Source organism: Gorilla gorilla, chromosome 13, assembly GCF_029281585.2.
Source record: "Gorilla gorilla gorilla isolate KB3781 chromosome 13, NHGRI_mGorGor1-v2.1_pri, whole genome shotgun sequence".
In the NCBI taxonomy this organism is placed as follows: Eukaryota; Metazoa; Chordata; class Mammalia; order Primates; family Hominidae; genus Gorilla; species Gorilla gorilla.
The window spans coordinates 50,260,550-50,276,958 of NC_073237.2; the positions used below are offsets into that span (position 1 = coordinate 50,260,550).

Here is a 16,409-nt window from a genome sequence, read left to right on the forward strand (position 1 = left end):
AGCATGACAGCTGCTAAGAGCCTTGAAGAGCAGTGGGCTCCTCCCTTTTGGGGAATGAGGGGTGAAAGCATTTACACAGGATTTCTCAGGTAGGCACATACTTCTCCATGCTTAGTCAACCCACCAGTCATTTTCAGATGCATGTGTTGGGATGGACAGAACTTAGTTATGTCCCTTTTCTCCCTTTCTTCCTAAAAGTTAGTTATTATTAAGCGTAGAGCCACATTAAAAATGATTAATTTTTTCATTTTAATATGTTTAAACCATTAATTAATCATTTTAAATGTGGCTCTATGCTTAATATTAATATATTTTATTTACTGATAATGTAGACTGTGTCTGACCCAATGCTTTTGGTGCTTAATGTGATAGAATCTTGCAATGATTTTACAAGGTAGATAATATTATTGCAGTTTTCAAGATCCAGACACCAAGACTCTTAAGAGTAAGTAATTTTGTACAAGATCATGTCACTAGTGAGGGACAGAGCCAGGCTTCACTGTAACATATTAAATACACACACACACACACACACACACACACACACACAGAGAGAGAGAGAGAGAGAGAGAGAGAGAGAGAAAGGTGGGGGATGTTGAGCAAAGTGATGGAAGTGGTTAAATAAAACCTTTGGGTATAGAGTAATTTGACCTAGGTGGTGAATTGGAAGGGGTTTAGATGTGGTCTGAATAATTCCTTCTCTGAAGTCAACCACAATAACAGTTCATTTTTGGTTTCTCTGCCAACCACGACTCCCTGGTTACTTCCTTTTCCAGCAGTTGGAATTAAGTGACCGATATAAGGTGACGTAAGAGTTAAGAGTAGGTTATAGTGTTAGAATTTACAGTCTGAAAAGTAAATGCTCTATCATTTGCTCACTGAGAGGGCCCTCTCCTATGTTTCTGAGACACAGTATACACTGCTTTATTTCATGAGAAGGCATGGGCTTTGGCGTATGAAGGAAAGTCTGTCATTGTGTGCCAGTAAACACCAGATCATTTTAGAAAGTGGAATTGTTACAAAAAGCAAATGTGTGCCTCAAATTTAGGGTCTACTTCAGCTTTCCCTCAAATGCTTGTGGTTTTTTTAGTAAGTATATTTTTTCAATGGAAGAAGTTGGTCTGCAGTTGTTGGAAATGAGAAGAAAAAGTAATTTATAGCAGAAAAGAATAGAGTTTCCCAAGTGGGATGTTGTGGTAACAGGGGATGCCATTGTTCTAGCTGGATAGTTTCTTACGAATGGAAGAGACTGTTCATTCTTTTCTCTGCTGGACCCAAATTTTAGCAACAGATGATGGAAAAGAGTTTTGCGGCACCATTTTGAAGTTGCTGTAACTAAACATGCTAAGGCTCTTGCAGAGTCTACAACTCCTGATATAAGGCGACTGCTGCAACAATTGACAACTTTAACTATCTCAGGTGTCATCACAAGCTTGGCATTAGCCACCTTGAGGGGTGCATGTCTGGACCTTCATAAGAGTGAGATAGCTTTGGAGGGAAAGTAAAACATAGGGAGGCTCTGGTCAGTGGGTGTATTATACATAAGTAGGAATTGCTAAAAAATGTTAGAATCGCTTGAGAAATTAAACTGGAATGTAATATCAGTGCTGAGAGACATTTGTCAGAGGAACTCAAGGTAAAAATAGCTGATGCTATAGCAAAAAGTTATGATTTATCATTTTTATGTAGCTGTCATACTCCAGGCCTGGAAAGTGGCCCATATTGTACCAGTTTTTTAAAGGAATGTAGAACGAAGAAGATTGATCTCCTAATTTATAAGTCACTGAATCTTGCCTTGATTTCAGAAAAAGTAATAAGAGGACTTCATGGGAGATGAGAGAGATTTTCAGAGAGTTCTCAGCTCTCTGACTGTCTTCAGGAGACTCGAGCCAGATGAAGAATGGTCATTTCTAGTTTCTTTACTTTCATTTTGAAAAATCAGGAAACAATTGGAGGAAAATGTGGGAATCACTAAATATGCTTGCCAAGATTTCATGAAATCTGTTCTAGAATAAAACCGAAAAGACAATTAAGGAAATGGGATGAAGGGGTGAAATTCTGATCTCAGCATTAAATCTAAGCTAACAGGCATGAGGCAAAGGGCAGAAATAAATAAACAGGTTTTATATGAGAAGAAACTAACAGGATGTTCTTGCATTTAATAGTAGAAGCAGCAATTTCAGTATGTTAATCACTTACCTGGAAGGACAGAATAACCCCGATGAAAAAAACCAGCACATGATTTTCCTGCTTAACCAAATCACTTTCTTGGCTCAAGTATAATGGCAAGGTTTGGGGGAAGAGACTTGTCAGTATATGGCAGTACATGACAGAGCCGTCATTTGTGCCCCACCTATCAAATTTTGTTGAAATTCATTATCAAGTTCAAAATTGCCTTTTCTAGGCAAGCAAAGAGGCTGCTGGAGCTGAGCCATCCATTCCTCCGGCGTTTACTGCAAGCCTAGTGCATTCACAGCTATGAACAGCACACTGAGGAAGACACAAAAGAAGTAGACAGAATCTCTGCCTCTGCTTAGGAGTATGCAATTTAGTTGGGGAGACAAAACTTAAATGCTAGAACCAATAAAAGAAGATTACAAAGCAACTTGCAAGTAAGTGTATAATAATATGGGGCAAATGACACAGATAAATGAAGAAGGGGACAAGGAGGGAAGAGGAGTGAGCAAAACACAACAGTGTCAGATCAGTCCGAAAAGGCACGTTGCCTAACAGTTGTATGTCTTCCACGTTTCTTTCTGTAGCATCAATGAGGAATAATATGGGGTAGGAAATTCAGATATACGACATTGATCTCTTCCTCCTTACCTGCAAAATCTGTCATGGATGGAAATTAAATTGATCCAACCATTTGCTCTCCACAAAGCCATGTTGGTTTCTACCTAGTAATTTATGCTTTCCTTGGTGTTTGCAAATCGATTACTATTATGGGATGTAGATAAATCTGGGCCTGGATCCAGTAGGTTGGGAGATTATTGGAGTGGGTATGTGTACTTGTGTGTGAAATCATGGAAAAGCGGACTCTCATTTCTGTGTATTTTACTCATTGAATAAAAAACATACTTTCAGCCTTTTAAATGCACGTTTAATTACACTTAGATTGCATTTTTAAGAGAATATATCTGCTTTATTTCATATTGCTACTGACAGGCCTCAATATTTGCCTAACCTTCAAACCATCTTCAGTGGCTTTGTAGCCAGATCTTTTGTTTCAAAAAAACCTTGCTCTAGCCCAAGAAAATTGTAGATCAATACTTGTGTTTTTCTTTTGGCATAGAAATATGTATATGCATTCATGTAGTTCGATGAATAAAATGTTTCTATCAAAAGGCTTGGGAAAGTATATTTTATTTAAGCACTCAACTTCATTTTTATACCTTTAAAATTTTTTTTTTTGAGTCCTTTGAGGATTGTGAAATTCTTTCAAAACAAATTAAAAAGAAAACATTTTCTGTGATTTCTTTACAGATTCTGGACAATCAGGAAGTCCAAGCCACAATGATCCTGCCAAGAATCCTCCAGGTAAATATGTGTTCCAGGACGTTTGCAATCTGACATTGTTGGAGAACAAAGGTACCACTGTATAGATAAACACCCCATAATTGGTCAGCTGCCTATTTTGTTCTGGCAGGCAGGTATGATCGGGACAAGATGTGATTGTGCTTAGGCCCTTTGCAGTGGCAAATACTTTTATATTGGCGTCATCAGTATTTACCTAATCACCAATGTTTTAATTTTTGTTGGTGTTTCTTTGAAAATAAATACGCATATATTTTAGTTGTGTATCTTTTAGGTGCTAAAATAATTGCTGTTTGAAAAGCCAATGAACCTTTTAATCTTTCTTTTAAAACTCATAAGAAAATGTAAAAATTTCCATACTGCAATTATAGTTTATCAACTCTCATTACTTTAAAAGGGGGTTGGGGGTGGGAGTGGTTGGTTATGTTTTCACTGAAGGATTTTTGCAAGACTTTTTATTCCATAAAGTTTTTATTGGATCTCCAGAATCAGGAAATAATGAAAGCAGGATTTTTTTTTTCTTTAGCATAAGGTATCCCAAATACCCTCTTTGTTTTCAGAAGTTGTTCCAGATCTGAAAATGGGCTTTTATAACTTGGCTGTCTTCATATAGCTCTGAACATACAGCATTTTGCTTTTGATTTAGGAGCAGTGTTTTTTCTCATGAGATAAAACTAGCACAAGCAGTTTTTCATTATTAAAAGAATGTGAATTATATTGGTGACTTTAGTAAAAGAGTGCTCTAAGAATAACAAAAACAAAACCAAACACAAAAACCCCGAACCGGCTACACATGCCCCCCACCTCCCCAAACAATCTCATCTGTCCTTTCCTTGAAAATAAACCAGAAAGTTTATATGAAGTAATAGGAAAAGTTTCCTCAGGTAGACTTAGTTTTTAGGTCCTCCATTGCTTGATCTTCCTTGAAGTCGTGCTTAGCTAATATGAGGCTGAAATACCAGAAGAACACCAAAATTGCAAGAAAGTTTATCAGACCAATTTTGTCTTAAAATGATTTTAGAAAGATACAGCAAGTAGATATACAAGTAAAAATGCAAAATCAAAACAGACTATATTTTTCTGAGTCCTGTCTATGTTTTTTTATTTCAGAAAAATTATCTTTTTCCAAATATTTATTAATTCTGTATTGTACAAAATCATATTGTTGACAAAAGTAGTATACACTTCAAAGATAAAAAGTTCTAATTAAACACAGGTTTAAAAATGTATGCTAAGTTGATTTTTCATTTTCTTCATAAATCATTTAAATATTACTGTACATTGAGAGCAAAACATTAACAACAGAATAATTTAAAATGTAATTCCCAGTTAAATTTATTTTATTTTGTGTGTGTGAATGGAGGATTGATATTATTTTAGTTATCTTTCTAAAAAGGCTACTTAGAATATAATAAATTTTGTCAAAAATTTTCAGAAGTTCAGAATATTTCATTAACTTATAGGGTCTTTTTACTTTACAAACATTTTTTTCTTTTTAATTAACTGATATTTTCCCTGTGTTGCATGATAGACAAAATGAATTTTATCCAAACATTTTTTAAAAGTCTCCTTACTCATCTTACGAAGAATGAGGTGGGAGAAGAGGGGAATCTTTGGTAGAAAAAGAGTTGACAGCTATTATAAGTCGGACTAAACAACGGATATGTTTTCTGCATTTGAATGAAAGCTTGATTTGAAACTAATAAAGCATTTATTGTTTGAAGTTCATTTCTGAACATGTACAGAAGGAATTATACTCACCTAAAACTGTTCTCTACTTGAGCTGAATAAATAATCCTTGAATAGTTATGTAACATCATTCAATTTTTCAATATTTGTCAAGAAGCTTGGTTAAAATTTCATTTTTGCTGCATTCGATGTAGCATCTCTTTATTTCTCTGTTTGCATGTAACATGGCAAACAAAAACAACCAAGGTAGAACACCTCTAATTTTTTTCCACTTTTAAATTTTCCTTGGAACTCAAACCTTTTTGAGACTGTGTCCTGAAACTGGGATGCTACAGATAAATACATTTTATGATTAGTTGAAAATTGTATATATGTAAATGGTACATTGATTCTATTTTTTTAGAGCCAGAATGTAATATAAAATACACATTATACCCAACTTAAATGGAATATAATTAGAATTTTATTTAATTATCCAGAATGTAAAATATTGATTTTAATATGCGTTGTGTATTATAATACTATGAACTCAACCATAAGGCTTATTAAGGAATTCTATTTTGGACTTAACGATAGAGATTATTAAAGAATTTTTTATGAGCTTAAGAGTTTGTTTTGTAATACTTTGAAATAAATTAAACCTAGAATATAAAATGTTTTCTAATTTTAAATGTGAACAACTAGAACTTATTAAGGTTTTTGTTTTGTAGTCAACTGGAGTAAATTATACTTTCTATTAAAAGCTTCTTTTTTAAGTATAAGCATATTTGGTATTTTAGGACATAATTTATCTTTAGGAAGCTCTTTTTATCTCTGTATTCTGGCCTTGGCCAAAATATGAAATCTCCAAAACTGAGATTTCATATCTTGAGAAGGCACGATCCATATATGAGAAAATTCAGTCTACCACCACAAGCAATGAAACAATCAAATCACTTTGCTGCTTGAATTGTTATGCCAAATACAAGCTAAGCTTTTGAAAAAGATCACCTTGAATACCAACACTTTCTTATCACTGGTAGTTTTCCACTGGGAGATGTGCAACCCATGGAAATTGCTACCGTCTATTCCTGTGTTTATTCCCCAACAGCTTGGGAAGAGATGGCAAAAATTCAAGCCCTTTTGGAGATATAGGCTCTTTGAAATCTGTTCCCCACTGTTGACTTGAAGGTGGAATCCCATCCGATCGTCCTATAAGTGCAGATGCATATGCCTACCCACAAACTTAACACCTCCTCTGGCTTGGCTTTTCTCCAGCATCAGACTTGAATGTCTGACTTTGAGACTACTTTCTTACTGACTTAGAACTTCTGAAGGGTGACCCTAAAGCTCTTCAAACTATAGTATGGACATCTACAGATAGGCCTTTAGTTCTTACTTTGAGTTTCTGTGTTGGAATTAGTATTTAAGCACAAGCAGCAAAGGCAACACATTTTTGGAAAGGAATATTTGATATTATTTTATAAAATATTTAAGTAATTTTTTTGTCATTTGTTATTTTATAGAGCTTTTAAGCAGCCTTTATGGTATTTCTTTAAACTATTTGTGACTTAATATTTTGTTTGCATTCTTTGTTATGTGGCAGGGATGGGCACCATAATCTTTTCGGAGTGAAGGTGCTCTACAACTCAGATAGCACCCAAGGACATGGCATTGCAATTTTGGCTGAGAAGCGCTAAGCACTTCATTTTTCTAGGGATACACATTTGCCTTGTTTATGATAGAGTCAGAAGTTATATATTTATATTCACTTCTTCTTCGTTTTTTTTTTTTTTTTTAACAAGTTAATCCCTCCTAAGCAATAGAACTAAAAATGTCCTCTCTTGGTTATAGCAAACAACTTTTGTGGACCAAATGAGGGTAAACCATTAATTTGGGGACTTAGACATGAATCTCTTTTTACCTTTAATAATTAAAAACTCCACTGCTACTTTTAGGAAATGTGTGATTGATTGGATTGTAATCTTTGGAAATTAGCTTTGACTTGCTTTATTATTTTGTGTGTCTACATTCTTTGGACTATGATCTTTAAGATTTCCCAATCTCAATCCCTTGCCTAATGCTAGAATGGGTAAAATCCAAGGAAAACATAGCAATCTAGAATTCAGATTTTTGCTTCTAAGTCAATTCCAAACTAATGTCTTATTTTGGAGTTCAGGAAGGCTGTAGTTTTGTGGGGAATTCTATGCTGGTAATATGACGAAGACATGTTAAATCCTAGGGCAGTTTTTGCAAATTTTATGATATAAACTTTTGGGGCCTTTCTAGTATCATTAAGCAGAACTTTCTTACCTGGAATAACATGGACTTAACATGCTACTTTCCTTTTTGTAGGTTTTATAGGTGCTTGTGCTATTTTGTGTGTTGACTTACGCGTGTAGTGTGGCAACACGTCTGGGAACCAGTAGGATTATACATTGGGTGTACCTCAAGTAAGCCACCTTATATCCTCTCTGGAGCAAGGATGACACTAAATAAATAATTGAGTAAATCAAAGAAGGATTATCTATTAACGATACCTATGTGCTTATCTTGCACTTAAGGAATTCTTTAAGTCGCCGGCTGGGCGTGGTGGCTTACGCCTGTAATCCTAGCACTTTGGGAGGCCGAGACGAGTGGATCACGAGGTCAGGAGATCAAGACCATTCTGGCTAACATGGTGAAACCCCGTCTCTACTAAAAATACAAAAAAATTAGCCGGGCGTGGTGGCGGGCGCCTATAGTCTCAGCTGCTGGGGAGGCTGAGGCAGGAGAGTGGTGTGAACCCGGGAGGCGGAGCTTGCAGTTAGCCGAGATCGCACCACTGCACTCCAGCCATCCTGGACAACAGAGCGAGACTCCATCTCAAAAAAATAAATAAATAAATAAATAAATTCTTTAAGTCATAAACATTTTGAGATAGGTCTCTCTCCAATGTTATTTTATAGATACTGAAATCAAAGCCAACAGAAGGTTGTCATAAAACTAATAGAAACAAACCAAATAATTATTAGGAAAACTAGTTCAAAATCTTCAGTATTCATTGTCATTTGTTCATCTGTTGAGATCACTAGAGCCGATATTTGCTTGATTTTTCAAATCTTAGAATTTAGGACAAACTTAGTACTTTTTAATCTGTACATAAAGGCAGATAAATTCGCATAGGTCCTTGAGGACCTCATACCATGTTTTATCTTGGAATATGGTGTTCAAAGTCAAAGTCAAAGAAAAGAGAAATTTACTCTGGCTTTTTCAAATCATATTTCATTCACTTTTTTTTTTTTTTTTGAGATGGAGTCTCACTCTGTCGCCCAGGATGGAGTGCAGTGGCGCGATCTCGGCTCACTGCAACCTCTGCCTCCCGGGTTCAAGCGATTCTCCTGCCTCAGCCTCCTGAGTAGCTGGGATTACAGGCACCTGCCACCATGCCTGGCTAATTTTTTCTATTTTTAGTAGAGATGGGGTTTCACCATGTTGGCCAGGCTGGTCTTGAACTCCTGACCTCATGATCCATCCGCCTCAGCCTCCCAAAGTACTGGGATTACAGGCATGAGCCACCGCACCCGGCCTCATTCACTTCTTAATAAATTCATGTCTATTCCTTTGCATGTCCTCATTTATTGTGTCCATTAGGATCAAGATGTTTTTAATGAGGAAAAATGCACTATTTCATGATACTTAAAAGGTGATTTTAAACTTTGGCACTAGACAATGTGCATTCGACTATAAATAGACTCTCTATTCATAAAAATATTTGGAGAAAGATGCTGAAAGGACTGGTTAATGGCAGGTAAGACCTGACATCGTAGGTAAAACCTTTAAGTAATTTGAGAATGAGGTCTGTATGGGTCAGTGCTAAAATCAAAGGACTTTTTTTTAAATGTATTTTGTTTTAAAACATTTTTCTTCTTTATCCTCTAACTTGTTTGGAGACGTCACGTTCAATAAAGTTCTTAAATGTTCAAATTTAGAATAGGATTCAGAGTAAAGGAAGAGAGGATGAGGGAAGTGTTTCTTTCACGAATTACTCTTAAAAAGCCAGAAGAACGCATAGCCCTCAGCTACATAATTTTACAGAGTACATTATGGGAACTTGTATACAGCCCACTCATGAAAGGTTGATCTACATAGCAGTTGGCACCATGCCCAGCCTCCACAGTGCTTCTAGCCTGATTATTTGTAATACTTAATGTGAAAGAGGAAAAAAAAGGGGACAATTTAGGAATATCTTGTAAGGTCCTGAGAGAAGGAGATTTTTCCATGTCTCCCCAGCCACCTACTCTATCAGATAACAAATAATATTAATTGCCTAATGATTGCTGAGTTAACAATTAAATACTACATTTGAGTCAGCTCAACATTAGAAGCAGAGACAGCCATTTGCCCTTGTGTAAAATACACACCATTTTATACCAAGAACCATAAACAATCCAGAAAGAGCTGTCTATAGGTAGATTTTTCAGCCAACAGATATTTATTGAGCATCTATTGTATGCATCACACTCGGCTAGATACTGGAGAAGATAAAAGTGTGAGTTACACATGAACCTTGCTTTTCCCAAATGTTTTTGTTCATAAAATCTACAAAATAATATATACATAATTATAATATATGAAATGTATATTACATATGTATTTATATTTAAGATAAAGACTAAATATTAGTGTTACAATGCAGGTCTTGTAGGAGTTCAAAGTTGTGAAATACTGTTTCCCACCATTGTAGGTGGCATGGTGGAGTGAAAAGAGCATGAACTTTGGAATTAAAATTTTCCCTTGAATGATTATAAGGGTCATCAGGAGAATGAGCGAGTCAGCCAACCGCTTTGTGCAGTCAATTATGTTCATGCCAGTTGTGAGGATCACATAGGGGAGCACACCTGACAGATAGCAGGTGCTTGATAAAAGTGAGGGGTTTTTTCATTCTACTTTCTCTTCAGCTAGTTTGATCAAGAAGGCTTCCTGCAGAAAGTATCATTTGATGTGGAATCAAATAGAAATGTGTTGAATTGTAATCCCAGCACTTTGATAGGCTGAGGCGGGCAGATCACAAGGTCAGGAGTTTGAGACCAGCCTGGCCAACATAGTGAAACCCCGTCTCTACTAAAAATACAAAAATTAGCCGGGTGTGGTGGCACTTGCCTGTAGTCCCAGCTACTTGGGAGGCTGAGGCAGGAGAATCGCTTGAACCCGGGAGGCAGAGGTTGCAGTGGGCCGAGACCATGTCATTGCACAGCAGCCTGGGTGGCGGAGTGAGACTCCGTCTCAAAAAAAAAAAAAGTGTTGAATTTTTATACTGCTCTTCTCTAAAGGCTTAAGATGACATACCCAAGTTACAGAAGATGCATAAGAATAGAATGTTAGAGATTTTATAAAGGAGGCAAAAGAAACAGATGCTTTCAAGTCTCATGATGAAATAGAATTGTAATTTTTAGAAAGCAAATGTTGTTGTAAGCCTATTGGCATAAAAGGAAAGGTGGAGTGACTTTTGTTACATAAATCTCAGTATTGACATGAGAAAGGGTACAAATGTATCTTTAGAGATTACTTTTTTCCTACCAAGAATTTATCTTGTAGAAGCTTGTATTAACATTGTATAATTTTTTTCCCCTCCTTTCCTTTCCATGGTGTTTCTACTTTATGAAGCCATCAACTTTCGGTGTCTATTGAAACTTCTGTCTGTCCTTTACTTTTCCTAGCCCTCTTACTCTGCCTCTTATTTCACTGATTCCTACCTACCAACTTATTTCTTATTTTAAAACATACATCTTTTGTTCCTCATTTGGACAAACCCCTTTAACCAAGTGTCTCATCTCTCTCTTCTTCTTCGTAACATGGCATGAAGGATGTCAAAGTCTCATCTTGATTTCCCCTGAAATTCCATCTTGATTTCTTCTCAGCTTCTGTCCCCACTGAAATGATTCTTATTAAATCCATGACCAGTGGTTTCTTTCCGTCCTGTTCTTGCTTCCATATTCCTGAATATTTATTTGATTTAGTTGGCCATGCTCTGTTTAAAACTTTGCCCATGCCTCTGAAAACAGGACCTCTCCTGGTAATCCAGGAACCTTCCTATGTTTAAAAATTGCATATGGTGATTTCTTCTGTCTTCTTAATCAGATTTTTGTCTTTCATTCTCTGTGTTTTCAGTACCTTGCGATTTTTAAAGTATATTTACTTTTTCTTCTAGATGTATACCTTTGAAATAGCTCTCTCTCCTAATGATTTAGACCTATGTGTCCAACTACTTTTCGGACATGTTTCCCTAGATGTCTCATGGTTAACTCAAATTTAACATTTCCAAAATCAAATTTATTTTATTTTACCAGACTTGGGTTTTTTGTTTTCTTTGTTTTTGCTTTTTCCCTTTTTAAGATATCCTGGAGTCACCAGAATCCTATCTAGACACCCTTGGTTAGAGTTGCTCATGATTTCTTTCCCAGGAACCCTTTTTCTTCCTTATCCTCCACGTATTCATTCATATTCTACTTTGAAAGGTCTCTTGAATTTACTTTTACCTCTCAGTTACCATTACCCTTATTTGACCTCTGAACACTGTTTCTTGCCTGAAATTGAGGAAAAACCTTTAAAAAATGTGACTGCCTACTGGGCAAGAGATGTGTGCACACAAGTTTATATTTAAAGGAGCAGTCATAGTGGAGTCAGAGATGTCTACCCCTTCCCAGGGAATATAAGATGCATGGAACAGTTTAGATAAAAGGATGAACAAGAGGTTGTAGGGTGGATATAGTCCTAGCCGAGGAAAGAGCATTTCACATGGAAGAAGGGGAAAGGAAGGGAACTTGGTGTCTGATGTTGAGCAGCATTTAAAGCCATGACATAGAATATAGGTTCATAAGTAGTGAGTCATCAGGGGTTTTTCAGCAAGTCAGATTTGTGTTTCATGACTTGTGTTAGTATACAGGTCAGAGAAAGAAAGAATGGGGAGAAGAGTTAATTTCAACACAGTACTCCCCTTTCACAATGCTGTCAGAGAAAGGACTCGTTCATGGGCTACAGTTAGTTCAAACTTTCCTTAACTTTACAACGGTATTTTAAGGTCTCCTGTTATCTGAAATGGTGTGATAAGGTAACATAGAATCCAAGTAGAATTTTAATATATTGATGTAGGCACTTAATTAATACTGTACCTAGTTCCAGAAAGCTTCCAAGAGGGCTTGCACAGAAATAGGTTGTAATTTGCTAAATTTTAAAGGCTATTGCTATAACCTATATTTTTCTTAGTTGAATGTCTAGGTTCCCCTTAAGGGAAGGTCAGAATCCTCATGTGAAAAGAGGTCTGAGTCATAAATTCCTCTAGGTGAGGTTGTGATGGTACCTGCTGTTCTGGGCAGTATTGTAGTGATTGCTTTTACCCAGGTATCTCATGTAACTCCCCCTCTCCCCGAGATGGGGTCTTGCCCTGTTGCCCAGGCTGGAGTGCAGTGGCATAGTCATGGCTCACTGCAGCCTGCCTCCTGGGTTCAAACAATCTTCCCACCTCAAGCCTCTCAAGTAGCTGGGACAACAGGCATGTGCCACCATGCCCAGCTAATTTTTAATTTTTTTGTAGAGACAGAGCCTTGCTATGTTGCCTAGGCTGGTCCCCAGCTCCTGGGCTGAAGTGATCCTCCCACCTCAGCCTCCCAAAGTGTTGGGATTATAAGCATGAGCCACCATGCCTGGCCTCATGTTCCTTCTACAGTGGCCTCCTGCATCTAAAGTTTCCTCTCAATTTAAATTCTTTCCCTCTCCATATTTACAAGATCTGCTTTTGCCACATACAGCTACAATTTAATAATGCAAAGCATTTTCTGCCTCACAGATGGAAAGCTGGGATTGTTTTGTATCACAAATATAGTGGACTTGCTCTAGGCTTGTTAAAATCACTGAACTTTGCAGAAGTTAAGCTCGCTGGGCTAAACTGTCCAGGCACTAAGGCAACTCTCACTTGTATATTTAAGCATAATGTTTAAAAAGAGAGTACAATTCTATAGTAATATATTGCAAACAGAATAAAATATTAAGTAGATATGTGTCTAATTACCCGAGTTTTAATCTTTTTCTACCTTATAGAATTAAAGGATGTGATTTAAAGATCTTGGACAAATCTCCTACTAAAGTCTCAGTTTTTCTTTCCTTCTCCGTGACTATGAATGCGTATCTAGGTAATGAATAATTTAAGCAAGGTCTTTTGTGTGTTAATTTGACTGTTGTTTGTTTGTTTGAGATGGAGTCTTGCTCTGTTGCCCAGGCTGGAGTGCAGTGACATGATCTCAGCTCACTGCAACTTTTGCCTCCCAGGTTCAAGCAATTCTCCTGCCTCAGCCTCCTGAGTAGCTGGGACTACAGGCATGGGCCATGTCCGGCTAATTTTTGTATTTTTAGGAGAGGTGGGGTTTCGCCATGTTGGCCAGGCTGGTCTTGAACTCCTGACCTCATGTGATCCGCCCACCCTGGCCTCCTCAAGTGCTGGGATTACAGGCGTGAACCACCACACCCAGCTGACTCTTATTAGCTTTTGCTTGATAATGTCATTGATCATAGAAGAATTTAAGAAACAATGGTCAGGTTTTGGTTTTCAAAGTTGTTACAAATCTTTTTGGGGTCTTTTGACTTACATTCTGCTCTTTAGGGACCTTGGCGTCTTTCATTTTATTTTATATAATAAAACTAGGACCAAACTCCTGTTTTTGCTGAGATATTTTAATTCCTGATTCCACTAGACATATCTTCCCCTTGCGCAGTGCTCTATACCTTGCATGTATCTGTGTTCCTGCAGTATTCAGCAGGAAGAAGACAGGAAAACCGCTTGACTTTCAGATTTGATCTTATTAAAATCATCACTTCCACTTGTTAATGTCATGAAACAAACAGTGACATGATGAATGGTAAGATGCTGGCTCCATTGTGTATTTTGCAGTAATGTTTTCAAAGCAATGGATTTTTCATTTTAAAATTTGGTATTTTGGACTGCTGTCATTTTCTGAATTGAAGTACTTTCTAAGCAGAGCAGTATTTTCTAAATAAGTAAGATAGAACTAGAAGATGATCATATCTGTTGGAACATGATAAAGTATTCTGCTATTTTATGCTTACCATGTCCAAATTGATATCCAAAAATAGCCCACATGAATAATGTTACCTTATATAATGTTGATAGGTGAAGAAGGGAGTACTTGTGAGCTTTTGGGAGAAAGAATGTAGAAAGAACAGAGGAATGAATACAAAGGCTCAGGCTGCTGATGAGAGGGGCAAAATGTTTTAAAAAGAAGGTAATTGATGCTGAATCTTAATAACTCTTTAAAAACCTTTACACTTTGCCTCTTTAACTAGCTCACTTAGATCATTTTAATCATTTCCTAATCTCTGTAGCGATATTTTGCCTCATGTCTTAATCCCTTTTATATATCCATTACAGGTGTGTGGTGATGTGCAAATCTGATTATTTCATTCACCTCCTTGTATGGTTCCAAGGTCTCAACTCTAGCCTAAGCCTAGCTTGTTAGCATGACATACAATATGACCCTTCATGATTTGTCCGTTGCACACATGGGCCATGCCTTTAGCGTTAGCCATGTGCTGCTTCTTTGTGTCTTTGCTCATGTTGTTTCTCTGCCTAGAATGCTTGTACTCCCTTGTCACCTCCTCAGTGAGACTTCTTCAGAGCCTCTCTGCAGTGCTGTTTTACAATACTAGCATTTAGTGCACTATTTTATCTCTATTTTCACATCTACTCCCCTTAATGAATTCTGAGCCCATTTGGGTGAGTATTGCGTTCTTCTTTTTTGTATACCTATCATCCAAGGCAATGCCTACCTATAGACAATGTCCAAGATTTATGAAGCAGAGGCTTAGACCAATAATAGACTAAATAAATAACCTGTTCTTGCAGTGTGCGGGATCATTCCCTTACTCAGAACCTGACCTAGGCCTAGAAAAAGCAGGTACTTCTGCGGAGATACTTACAGTGATCCTCTTATGCCTTGTAGGTAGGCCACATCCTAGACATGATTATTTGGAATATTTTTCTGAACTCCTCATCTTATGTAGCATACTGATGATGAATTTTGTAGAGAGGTATCTGACTGAGAATTGTAGCACTCCAATATAATTGCTGATTCAGAATACTAATCTCAGGTGGATAGAGTTTCTCTTCTCCCAGTTTGACAAATTATAGAGAAGTCCTGGTTGCTGCTTTTGTGCTTTTGTTTACTAGGGAGTATACTACAGTGTTCTTAGAGTTCACTTTTGTTTACTAGGGAGTATACTACAGTGTTCTTAGAGTTCACTTGACCATGAATGAGGAACCTGGTAAGATAACTTTCTAGAAGCTGCAAAAAAATACCTGACTGTTGTAATTCATACCTTCAAAAATATTCCTGATTACACTGAATGTTTCTGATTCACTTGTGATTCTTTTTGTGCTGTGGAAATAGCACTTTTTGAAAATTTGGAAACCACTCTTTATAGGTCACTTGCTAACTTTATTGAGGTATAATACCATACAATAAGTTGCATATATATAGTGTACAGTTAGATGAGTTTTCACATATGTGTTTGTTTGTTTTGTTTTGTTGAGACAACATCTCACTCTGTTGCCCGGTCTGGAGTGCAGTGGTGTGATCTTGGCTCATTGCAACCCCTGCCTCCCAGATTCAAGCAATTCTCGTGCCTCAGCCTCCTGAGCAGCTGGCACTAAAGGCGCGTACCACCATGCTATGTATTTTTAGTAGACGCAGGGTTTCGCCATGTTGCCCAGGCTGGTCTCAAACTCCTGGACTCAAGTGATCCACCTGCCTCGGCCTCGTAGAGTGCTGGGATTACAGGCATGAGCCACCACACCCAGCCAGTTTTGACGTATGCATATACTCATGAAATCAGTACCACACTCAAGGATGATGACGTTTCCTCTAATCCCAAAGGTTTCCTCTGACTGCTTTGGAATTCATTCTTTCCTCTACCCTCATCTTCAGATGACTTATTGATCTGTTTTCTGTCTCTTCCAATTAGTTTACATTACTGAATATGTTAAAAAGGGGAACCCCCCCCCCCCCACACACACACAACAATATGCCCTTGGTGAGAAGATATGGAGGAACAAGGGAAATGGGATATGATCAAGAACCACAAGGACATATCTTTGAAAATAAAGAACTAGAAAAAAATTCCAGAGAAAACAATTTGTTTACTCAGAAGACTTA

General features: G+C 37.2%; 1 protein-coding gene across 14 annotated transcripts in view; it reads left to right on the forward strand.

Annotated features, from left to right (window-relative positions):
* The window catches only part of NFIB (nuclear factor I B), a 230,595-nt gene that overhangs the window by 129,062 nt on the left and 85,124 nt on the right, over window positions 1–16,409 (forward strand). For all 14 annotated transcript variants that reach the window (XM_004047812.5, XM_019033903.4, XM_004047811.5 and 11 more), the window contains exon 3: window positions 3,487–3,540. In XM_004047812.5, coding sequence (XP_004047860.1) covers window positions 3,487–3,540 — 54 coding nt within the window. The remainder of the gene's footprint in view (window positions 1–3,486; window positions 3,541–16,409) is intronic.